This window comes from Stegostoma tigrinum, chromosome 4, assembly GCF_030684315.1.
Source record: "Stegostoma tigrinum isolate sSteTig4 chromosome 4, sSteTig4.hap1, whole genome shotgun sequence".
In the NCBI taxonomy this organism is placed as follows: Eukaryota; Metazoa; Chordata; class Chondrichthyes; order Orectolobiformes; family Stegostomatidae; genus Stegostoma; species Stegostoma tigrinum.
The window spans coordinates 106,087,101-106,099,364 of record NC_081357.1 but is presented as its reverse complement, the minus strand read 5'-3'; the positions used below and the strand labels follow the sequence as shown (position 1 = coordinate 106,099,364).

Sequence of the window (12,264 nt, the reverse complement as noted above, 5' to 3'; positions counted from 1 at the left end):
AATTATAAACAAGTTTTCTGCAAAGAACAGTTTAGTGCTTAACAGATCTCTAGAAAAATCACAAGATGCTGTCTTCTTGTGTCTTAGTACATGGCATCACAAACAAACAAAAATCAAAACAAAGCTTCTGGGTCCCAAAGAAGAGTCGTATCAGGTTCAAAACATTAACTCTGTTTCAGTCCCTGCAGATGTTGCCAGAGCTGCTGAGTGTCTCCAGCACTGTCTGTTTAGGTTCCAGATCTCCAACATCTGCAGTACTTTGCTATTATCAAAATAATGCTTGTAGTGCTGAACACAACCACATTTTTTTTAATGTGAGGAAAGAAACATTCTAAAATTACTTTCTCTCAATTCTTCTGAAGATGGATCTTGGAATGCTGATTCACCAAAAGTGCTGAAGCTTAGTGACCTACCTGTGAAAATCATCCTTGTAATGGAAGACACACTCTGGACTGCTTCTGGTGGACAGGTTTTCATCATCAACACCAAGGCACACACAGTGGAGGTAGTTTCTTATCTAATTTTGTAAAAGACTTTGATCTGTCTGGGTGCAATGTTCCAATGAAAAGTTTCAATTCTACGGTTTCTGCAGCTAACTCTGCCAGGAGTTATAGGATTTAGGCTAAGAGTTCTGCAGTCAATATAACCCTGACTTAAACCACCCCTACAGATTATTGGGACTCATATGTTTTCGTTTTCATTTTCATGGAACAAAGAAGTTAGAAGTTGACACCTCACCCAATATGATTGAGCACCTTGGGAGTGTAAAAGACAAGCTGTCCATTTATAAGTCAGAATACTTCACTATAGGGATTTGTTGTTTCTTTAGTGGGTTCTAAAGGTAAGAACCAAATATTTGGTTATCTATTTTGATTGATAGTGAAAGTTTTGCTAGGTAATGTGCCATACAGCCTTATCTGGGCAAAATACTTCAGTAATCAGAACCCAGCTCTCATGAATTTAGTGGGGGTTGAGGGAAGTGGGGGTTAGTTCACCATTGACAACTCCCATTTGAATATTTCCCATAGCCTCCTGCAAACTACAATGAGCCTGTCTGGTTTTACATGTTTTCTTACCCGTTTGAACCCTTTGGACAGTATAATTTGTAGTTTCCTCCCAATTCCCATATTTCAGCAGACAACTGTCTGATTCTGTATCTTGTTCATCTCCCCTTGTCCTTGGAAAAAGCAGTAAACTTCAGATAGCTTTTCTCAAGCTTGGAGCAATACCAGGATCCAGTACACTGCCAAATTCTGGTAAAGTTCCGATAGTCCTTTCCTCAATGGGGTTCAAGTACAATGATCCACTCCTGGGTAAGCTATCAAATTCGTCCATCTTCACTTTTGTTTTCGTTGCATGATCTGTAAACGAGGTATGCTTTACTTGGTGTTTGTACATCTGTGTCGTGTTGTCCTACCACATTCACCCAGCGAATTTAGTAATTGCTCAAGGAGGACTAGTGTGCTAAGGGAGATTGCACTGTTGTTGTAGCCACCAAATTAAATGGAAACCTGTGTTTCTGCAGCCTTTAAAAACAATATGAACAGTAAAGGAGCAGGGACTATGAAAACTCAGACAGAAGTATCAAGGCATGTAAATTTTTTCATGCTTCTGCCATAGTTTTGGTGATTTCTAAATTTATCTGTAGCCAACTAAAAGAGTTTTTGGATATGTTTCTTTTTCCACGAATGAAATGGATTCTTCCATTGCTGTTCATTAAATCACTATAGAATGAAAGAGCACAGAAAGAAGGCCATTGGACTCAGCAGGCCTGTGCTTGTTCTTCGATAGAGCTATCCAAGTAATCCATTCCTCTTGCATTTTCCCCAAAGATCTGCAGTGATTTCACATTCAAGTATTTAGTCAATTAAATGTTGAAAATTAGCTTTGAATCTGCTTCCATTACACTTTCAAACAGTTCATGTTCAACGATGCCAACTCACTGCATAATTTTTTTCATCGTGTTATTTTTCTGGATCTTCTGTCAGTTATGTTAATCTTTGTCCTTCATTTATCTATCATTATATACTAGAAACAGTTTCTCAATGCGATCAGTTGATTCTAGATCAGATGTTACTTTAAATTTGAGATTTTTTTGTTAAGCAAAGGTATTAAGGGATATAGGCCAAAGGCAGGTATATAAAGTTAGGCCACAGATCTCATCAAGTGGCGGAACAGACTGGAAGGGTTGAATGGCCTACTGTTCTTCCTATGTTCCTGAGAAATTAACCGATCAAAACTATTCATGATTTTGAACATCTCTGGACATTTCTTTCTTAACCTCCTGAAGGACATTTAGAGAAGAGGATGAAATTTGGACCTGCCAGTGACACTCATGTCCTAAGAAGGAGCAAAGGAGAAAAAATACTGTGTTAGCAATTGTGCTAGAAAGTTTGTAAGCAGGAATACAAGTGTGTTTATGACCTCTCCAGCAGTTTGCCTTTAAATGTGTTAGGCAAAGGATCTCACTTGAACTTTATCTGAGATAAGGAACTATACTCTTAATTGTGACAATTGATTAAATGATAATGGGCAGGTTAAAGGCCAAACGGTGAGTCTCACAGAATTGTGATATAATGTGTATCATTATATATCTCCCCTGCCACACTCCAAACCATGGCGAAGCGAGAGGTTGAGAAGCTGGGCCCTTCATGGTAACTTCAACCAGTGTGTGAATTGACCCCCACTTTGGTATCACTCTGCATCACAAGCTAGTCATCTAGCCAACTGAGCTATCCACCCCCGCCCCTCCCACCACAAAGTATCCCTGTTTTCTAAGATGTGGTATTCAGCTAACTAGAGACATAGTCAACTCTCGCTTCAAGGAGTTTGATGAACCTTGCCCAATTCACAAACTCTTGACGTGCTCCAGAGGTTCACAATTCATTTGAGGAGTGAAAGTACATCCTGATGTCAAACCGAGCTTTGATCAAACATGAATGTCCAGTTGTGATTCTGTAACCTGTTGAATTGGAGTATATTATCAGCGGGAACACAATCTGTTCACTCCATTAGTTTTTTAAATCTCATGAGAATATCCATAAATCTGTGCCTCTCTGAAGTATAGAGTCTCGATTCTTTTAACGTCCTGGGATAACAATGATGTTTTACACTGAGAATTTGTCTCTTGGCACCTTCTCTATCTCCTCTCTAAAGCCTCAATACCAGCCACTGTGGAAAGAGACCAAAACCAGTCAAGTAAAGCCTGACCAAAATAACACACTTTGTCTTATAATCAATTGGCCTGTCAATGCTACCTCAACATTCTACTTGCTCCAGCTACGTTTTACAATGTTTTAGACAGGTAAGCAACTAGAACACCCAAACCTTTTCTCACCGTTTAATGTTTTCTGGCATCTTCAGGTGTGACTCTGCAATTGGTCAGCTCTCCAGTCATCAGAGCACTCTTAGTTTGAGATAATCATCCAAGATTGTAACATAACTCATTAATGCTTGTTAAAAGCATGAAACATTAATAAGCAGAGACCCAATCTCTCAAAATAAATCACTTTGAGCCTTTCATCTTTCTTTCAATTACCAGGAATGGAAGCTTTGGTTCCCTGTTGCATTCTCTGTGACAATGTCTCAACCAGTCAAAGTTGACTTGGAAACCAGTCAACACCCTTTTTCCCCTGGTATTGTTGTGATTGTTTAAAATTTGGCATTCTTGTGATTTGTCCTGATAAGTGCAAGGTGAAACATCTCCCTCTTTTGATCAATATTGAAGATAGAAGGTAATTGACAAATGAAGTCATGGCATCATGATGAAAACTTCTGTCATATACAGCAAGCAGTTAGGACCTGGAATGCAATGCTTGATTGTGGTGGAGGCAGGGTCAGTAGAAATGAACCATAATCTGAAAAAGAAACATTTTCCGTGCACTCCGAGGAGAATGCAGACTGGCAGTTGCTGAATTGCTCCCTCACGTGACCAGCACAGACATAATGGGCCAAATGGCTTTCTTCTGTGCTAAATCTATGCTTTATTTTCTACTGTATCAGAGATAATGGGAACGGCAGATGCTGGAGCATCTAAGAGAACAAAGTGTGGAGCTGGTGCCCCCTCCCTCACCCACATCCCAGGCCCCAAGATGACTTTCCACGTCAAGCAGATGATCACCTGCACATCTGCCAATGCGGTATACTGCATCTGCTGTACCCGTTGTGGCTACCTCTACATTGGGGAAACCAAGCGGAGGCTTGGGGCCCGCTTTGCAGAACACCTACGCTTGGTTCGCAATAAACAACTGCACCTCCCAGTCGCGAACCATTTCAACTCCCCCTCGCATTCCTAAGACATGTCCACCATGGGCCTCCTGCAGCACCACAACGATGCCACCGGAAAGTTGCAGGAACAGCAACTCATATTCCGCTTGGGAGCCCTGCAGCCCAATGGTATCAATGTGGATTTCACAAGCTTCAAAATCTCCCCTCCCCCCACTGCATCCCAAAACCAGCCCAGCTCGTCCACACCTCCCTAACCTGTTCTTCCTCTCACCTAGCCCCTCCTTCCAACTCAAGCCGCACCTCCATTTTCTACCTACTAACCTCATCCGGCCCTCTTGACCTGTCCGTCCTCCCCGGATTGACCTATCCCCTCCCTACCTCCCCACCTGTACTCTCCTCTCCACCTATCTTCTCTATCCATCTTCAGTCCGCCTCCCCCTCTCTCCCTATTTATTTCAGAATCCTCTCCCTATGCCCTTTTCTGATGAAGGGCCTAGGCCCGTAACGTCAGCTTTTGTGCTCCTAGATGCTGCTTGGCCTGCTGTGTTCATCCAGCTCCACACTTTGTTATCTCTTTATTTTCTACTGACTTGTTGTGCAGAATCAGGCTTGTATTAAGGAAAATTTAAGATTTTAATGAACGTGACTTAGTGAGAGCTGTAACATTACACAGATAATAAAATGTGAGGCTGGATGAACACAGCAGGCCCAGCAGCATCTCAGGAGCACAAAAGCTGACATTTCGGGCCTAGATCCTTCATCAGAGAGGGGGATGGGGTGACGGTTCTGGAATAAATAGGGAGAGAGGGGGAGGCGGACCGAAGATGGAGAGAAAAGAAGATAGGTGGAGAGGAGAGTATAGGTGGGGAGGTAGGGAGAGGATAGGTCAGTCCAGGGAAGACAGACAGGTCAAGGAGGTGGGATGAGGTTAGTAGGTAGGAGATGGAGATGCGGCTTGGGGTGGGAGGAAGGGATGGGTGAGAGGAAGAACAGGTTAGGGAGGCAGAGACAGGTTGGACTGGTTTTGGGATACAGTGGGTGGAGGGGAAGAGCCAAATTGGGAAGGCTGAAACGTAGACTGTATTCCATTGGGGATGATCCGGTTCCGTAGGCAGGTGCTGAAGAAGGTGATGTGGCTGTGGTACCTGGTTTGCTTCAGGACATGGTCGAGCAGTTTCAAGGCCGAAGAGATTACAAGAGAGTTGCAATGGGAGAGAGATTCCCTGAGGTTGGTCCGGAGGGAGGAGGGTAACTTCTTCAGGTTAGGCATCCCTGGAAGAGGCTTCGCAGTGAGGTTAAAATTGTTTCAGCCCAATTTGGCTCTTCCCCTCCACCCACTGCATCCCAAAACCGGTCCAACCTGTCTCTGCCTCCCTAACATGTTCTTCCTCTCACCCATCCCTTCCTCCCACCCCAAGCCGCACCTCCATCTCCTACCTACTAACCTCATCCCACCTCCTTGACCTGTCCGTCTTCCCTGGACTGACCTATCTCCTCCCTACCTCCCCACCTATACTCTCCTCTCCACCTATCTTCTTTTCTCTCCATCTTCGGTCCACCTCCCCCTCTCTCCCTATTTATTCCAGAACCCTCACCCCATCCCCCTCTCTGATGAAGGGTCTAGGCCCGAAACGTCAGCTTTTGTGCTCCTGAGATGCTGCTGGGCCTGCTGTGTTCATCCAGCCTAACATTTTATTATCTTGGATTCTCCAGCATCTGCAGTTCCCATTATCACTGTAACATTACACAAGTGTGATCACAGATGGAGACTATTATGAGAAGGTAAAGAAGGGCAATAGAATTGAGGGTTGAAAACTGAGAGGGGAGTCTCCCAGTAAAAGTTCCTGAGATGTATATCTAGAACCTGTTGCACTGACCCCCAACACAGTTCCCAGGCTCTGGTAATGGGCTCTTACTGTAAATAACTGTGCAATGACTTGACTTTGCAACCCAGGCATCGATTATCCCAAGTGTTGTAAGCTGTGGAGAGCAAGATAACATGAGTACCTTTTTTGGGAGGATGAAAATTAATTTGTGATTCTCCTCTTCCTCCATGGATCCAATTCAAAAGCACAGCTTAGGTGTGTAAATAGGGTAGGTGTCTTTTCTCTAGGATGGGGGATTTCAAGACTAGTGGGCAAATGTCTCAGATGAAAGGAGAGAGATTTTAAAAAAGACTTGGGGGCAAATGTTTTACATTGAAAGTGGTTCATATGCTGAATGAACTTCCTGAGGAAGTGGTGGATGTGGGAATAGTTACAATGTTTAAGAGACACTTAGATAAGTACATGAATAGGAACAGCTTGATGGGATGTGGGCCAGGAGCAGAAAGGTGGGATAAGATTAGTTTGGGATTACATTAGGCGAGGACTGGTTGAACTGAAAGTTCTGTTTCCATGCTGTTTGACTCTGATAACACTGGATGGCCCAATGCATCAGTGGGCTGTAGAGGGTGAAACTGTAGTCCTGAGGGCTCTGCATACACCTTCCTATACCATTGTGCTTATTTTGGGGTGTGTGTGGCCCCATGCAAGGCATACTTGGATCTTGTTTCTAGTTCACATACAATCTAGTAGGATTATCATGGTCATGTAATAAGAAGTCTGTAGATTTCTGGCCCTGTGCTGACCCTCCCCAGGCAGTCTTGCCTCTTTCCCCTCAGCACTACCATCGGTGGCCAAAGCACTTGCCTAGCAGTGAGGTTATGCCAAAGATTGCTTGCAATGTTTTAGGACTCCTAACTCTATTTCCACATCCGCCACGCAACACTGACCTCAGTCCAACCAATTTAAAGTTGCAGAGACTAAAGTACACTATTTAGACAAGGACCTGGAGCTCAAATGACCCATACCTTGGGTAGAGATCATTCAAGGAAGTTTCCTCACTTCCACCTGTACCCCTGCCCCCATTTTGATCATTTACCATAGTGAAACCTGAGGGCAACACTAAACGACTCCTGAATCGACATTTCTTTTTAATCCAGCTCAACACTGCCAAGTCGTGAAAGTATTTTGCAATCTGTTCTCTTCCCACTTAATTCTAAGCCGTGTGCAAGTGCAGGATGATGCTGGAGTATTCCATGGTAACTTAGCTACAAACTGCTCAAGCAATCAAATTAACTCGAAACAAAGGTGCTACTGTTTGCCTTTCAAGTAAGATAGTATTGTGTAACTATCACCTCATGTGGTGTTAGGTTGTGAAATCCCACTACCAAAATTGAAGCAATGTTTTTGTTGGAATGCCTGAAAGACACCAGGACAAACAAAGCCTCAAGCTTTCATTCAGGACAGTGACTTAACTGCTGCAAAAGCAGTCATTACCATTGCAGCAATGAGTCAGTGCCACAGTTTCTTCTTGTTACTGAAACATGTGGGAGCTTTCTGAGCACATCTTACTCTAGCCACAACAAGTATCTGAAGATTGCTTCGAACAGTTTTTGAATTTGATCATAATTGTATTAGGATACTGGTAAAGGCAACAAGAGATTAATTGTCACTGTTTCCTTTCAAAAAGTACTCTCTTCACTACAAAGTAGGAGTTAAAAGATCAGGTTTTTAATATTCAGCAAGAAAGACATTACTGGGGTATCAGTATAATACTAGAATATCAGTAGTGTAAGCAAATCTTGTGTCAGTTTAATTTTCTCCTTTCCTTTCGTGCAGTGGGCTTTATGAAGAAGGCGTTTGATATGTTCACCTTTATTGGCCAGGTTCAGAAATCACACAACACTAGGTTGTAGTCCAACAGGTTTATTTGAAAACACAAGCTTCCACAGCCTTGCTCCTCCTTCAGGTGTTAGTTTTTTGGTCAGTCCATTGAGTATAGGAGTTGAGAGGTCATGTTGCAGCTGTACAGGACATTGGTTAGGCCACTCTTGGAACTCTGCATTTAATTCGGGTTTCTCAGCTTATAGGAATAATGTTGTGAAACTTGAAAGAGTGCAGAAAAGATTTACAAGGATGTTGCCAGGATTGGAGGGTTTGAGCTATAGGTACAGCTTGAACAGGCCGGGACTGTTTTCCCTGGAGCATCAGAGATTGAGGGGTGACATTATGAACATTTAAAAAATCAGGGGGCATGTAGATAGATTGGATAGCGAAGGTCTTTTCCCTGGGGAAGGAGAGTACAAAACTAGAGGCCATAGGATAAGATGAGAGAGGAAATATTTTTAAAAGGATCTAAGGGGCAACATTTTCATGCAGAGGGTGGTGCATTTATAGAATGAAGTGGTGGACCTGGTACAATGACAACGCTTAAAAGGAATTTGAATGTGTTTATGAATAGGAAGGGTTTAGAGGGAGAAGGGCCAAATGCCAGCAAATGGGACTAGATTTGTATAGGACATCTGGTCGGTATGGACAAGTTGGACTGAAGGGTCTGTTTCCGTACTATACATCTCCATGACTCTGAGTATATACCTGAGTTATAGGGAGTTCTGCACACTGTTCTGATCAATATTTATCAAACAATCAACATCACTTAAAACAGAGTACATGGTCATTATCTCCTTGATGATTGTGGGAGTTCCCTGCGTGCAAATTGGCTGGATCACAATATTTCAGAAATTATAAAACACTTTGGAATATCCTGGTGTTGGAAGAACTGTTTTGTTAACGCAAGTTCTTGCTTGCACATGTAAAACTATGCAAGTTATGTTGTAAAAACAGAAAATCTTGGAAGTTTGCAGCAGATGTGGCAGCATCTGTAGGGAGAGAAACTGCATTAATGTGATGACCTTTCATCAGAATTTTGGAAAGCTAGAGATGTAACAGATTTTAAATTGATTAAAGAGGGAAAGGAAGAAAAAGAACAATAGGGAAAGTCTGTGAAGAGTTAAAGACAGGAAACATTAAAAGACAAGTAGTTAATGGAGCAGAAGAATAAAAAGTGGGAATGGGACAGGTAAAGAAACAAAGGATGTGTCAAAAGGAATTGCCAAAGGCCAAATGATGAATTGTCGTTGTCCAAAAATGAAAACGAGAGAAGTAAGGTTAACACCAAAACATTCAATGAAAGGGAAGCAAAGTGGAGGCAGAAATTTCAGTCCAAAATTGTTGAATTCCGTGTTGTATCTGGTCTATGAAATGCCTAATCAAAGATGGGATGGAATTCTTTGAACTTTAGCTGAACCTCATTATGACACTGCGCTGAGCCAAGAGGTCAGTATGAGAATGCGGTGCAGAATTAAAATGACCGGCAACTCCTAGCTCAGGGCCATGATTGCAGACTGAATCGAGGCCTTCTGTAAATCAGTCATCTAGTTTGCATTTGGTTGCCCCAATGCTGAACAGGCCACATTGTGAGCAGCATGTATAAGATAATAAGTTGAAAAGAAGTACGTGTAAATTTCTGTTTAACTTGAAAGGAGCGCTTGTGGCCTTGCACACTGAGGAGAGAGCATCCTAAAGTACAGATGTTGAATCTTCTGAAAGTCCCATAGGAAGAGGACAGGGATTTTGGCATACTTAAAGTGTGGAGCAGGGTGTCATGATCCTGTCAGAATGCTGAAAGGTGACCAGGAAGATGTATTTGATAGTGGCATCATGTTGGAGGTGGTGGAAATGGCAATTCATCTTTCAATTTAATGTGAATGCTTAGTTCTTTAGACTTGTAGGTTTCAAAAGGAAACAATAATCACTTACTGAGAGATAATAGGAACTGCAGATGCTGCAGACCCTTCATGAGAAAAGGGGGAGGGGGAGAGGGTTCTGAAATAAATGTGGGGGGCACGGATCGAAGATGGATGGAGGAGAAGATAGGTGGAGAGGAGAGCAAGAAAGTTGCAGTGGGAGAGAGATCCCCTGAGGTTTGTCCAGAGGGAGGAGGGTAACTTCTTCAGGTTAGGCATCCCTGGAAGAAGCTTCGCAGTGAGGTTAAAATTGTATCCGAGATAATGGGAACTGCAGATGCTGGAGAATCCGAGATAACAAAGTGTGGAGCTGGATGAACACAGCAGGCCACCCTCCCCCTTTTCTGATAAAGGATCTATGCCAAAAACGTCAGCTTTTGTGCTCCTAAGATGTTGCTTGGCCTGCTGTGTTCATCCAGCTCCACACTTTGTTATCTCGGATTCTCCAGCATCTGCAGTTCCCATTATCTCTGATCACAATTTTAACCTTAGTGCGAAGCCTCTTCCAGGGATGCCTAACCTGAAGAAGTTACCCTCCTCCCTCAGGGGATCTCTCTCCCACTGCAACTCTCTTGTTCTCCTCTCCACCTATCTTCTCCTCTATCCATCTTCGTTCTGCACCCCCCCCTTCCCTGTTTATTTCAGAACCCTCTCCCCCTCCCCCTTTTCTGATGAAGGGCCTAGGCCCTAATCGTCAGTTTTTGTGCTCCCGAGATGCTGCTTGGCCTGCTGTGTTCATCCAGCTCTACACTTTGTTACCACTTACTGAGGTTTGCTAACAGCTAATCTGGTATGTCATGCAAATTATATTGTATTAATTAGAGATGATGATATTAATATTGTTGTTGAACGTTGTCAAATGACTGTGTGCTTTCATTGGTACAAGTGAAGAGAAGCATACTATATTCAATCAGTATAAATTAAGTTACCATTGTACACTTACATAGTGGTAGCAGCTCTGAATGAGAATTTAATGTTATCCCAGTCACATTACTGTCATAAACTCTGAGGGTTTGGAATAAATTAGCATTGTTTCATTTTATTACAAATGCATGTTCGTATTCAGGTTATTATTTTCTCTGGTCAGGACATGTCATAGCAGAGCGCGTATAGAGACCATGGCAAACTCAACAAATTTTGTATTCAGTGCCTGTTCCTAGGATTTGACTAGCCTGCACATTACATTATATGAGGAATGATTCTGAAAGAGTGAGTGCTGAAGTTGTATTACTTCAACCCAGACTTGAGATGTCACACAACCTTTAGGTAAATAGGTTCCAATGGAAACACATGACATCCCCGGTTCCTGCTATTTATAAATAGGCCGCACCAATTCATGTTAATAGTACTTATTACTATCATACGGTAACTGATACCTAATTATGTAAGACTGTTGTCATGGTATGTGAATTGAAAAGGAAAAATTATCAAGTATAAAATCCCTATTTTTGTATTCAGTTCCCCTCATAATAAATGATAACATTCCATTAGCTTTCCTAATTACTTGCTATGCCTGCGTACTAAACTTCTATGTTTGTTGTACTAGGGTACCCAGATCCTCTGCATCTCAGATCTATTCAATCTCTTATTATTTAGATAATATGTTTCCTTTGTATTCTTCCTTCCAAGTTAGACAGTTTCACATTTTCCCACTTTGTGCTCCATTTGCCATATCTTACTGATTCACTTCAACTATGTATATCTTATTGTGCTCTCCTTATGTTCTCTCCACAGTTTACTTTCCTACCCATTCTTGTATCATCAGCAAATTTTGCAGCCAGCCCAACTGTCCCTACATCCAAACAGCACCTTTGTTCATCCAGCTCCACACTTTGTTATCATGGATTCTGTAGCATCTGCAGTTACCATTATCTCTGTCCCTTCATCCAAGCCATTTATGTAAATTGTAAACAGTTGAGGTATCAATCCCAATGGCACCCCACTTCCTACATTTTGCCAACCTGAGAGAGACCTTTTTATGTTTATCCTCTGTTTCCTGTTATTCAGCCAACTCTGTATCCATGCCAATATGTTACTCCCTACACTGTGAGCTTTCTCAACAGCCTTTGACGTGACACCTTATTAAATGACATCTGGAAATGTAAGTACAGTATATCTATCTGTTCCCCTTTATCCCAGCACATATAACCTCCTTGAGGAACTCCAACAGATCAACTAATTGCATAATTGTTGAAGTATGGAGTTACTTAAGACAAACAGGTTAAACGGAAGCTGAAAAAGGGAATGTGATTAGTTAATGCTGATTATAATGAAAAGAGCCAAGAAGGATATCAGAATCATTGGAGAGAGGTGTAAAGAGAACTTGGAAGGGCTGAAGCATATAATGAGAACAGACCATCAGAAATATGAAAGGGAAAATAATGAGTTTCATAAACGTCTAAAAATAG

General features: G+C 42.2%; 1 protein-coding gene across 3 annotated transcripts in view; it reads left to right on the top strand.

The window, feature by feature from the left end:
- arhgef10 (Rho guanine nucleotide exchange factor (GEF) 10) overlaps positions 1–12,264 on the top strand; it is a 271,880-nt gene that overhangs the window by 224,090 nt on the left and 35,526 nt on the right. For all 3 annotated transcript variants that reach the window (XM_048530741.2, XM_048530739.2, XM_048530740.2), the window contains one exon: positions 363–505. In XM_048530741.2, coding sequence (XP_048386698.1) covers positions 363–505 — 143 coding nt within the window. The remainder of the gene's footprint in view (positions 1–362; positions 506–12,264) is intronic.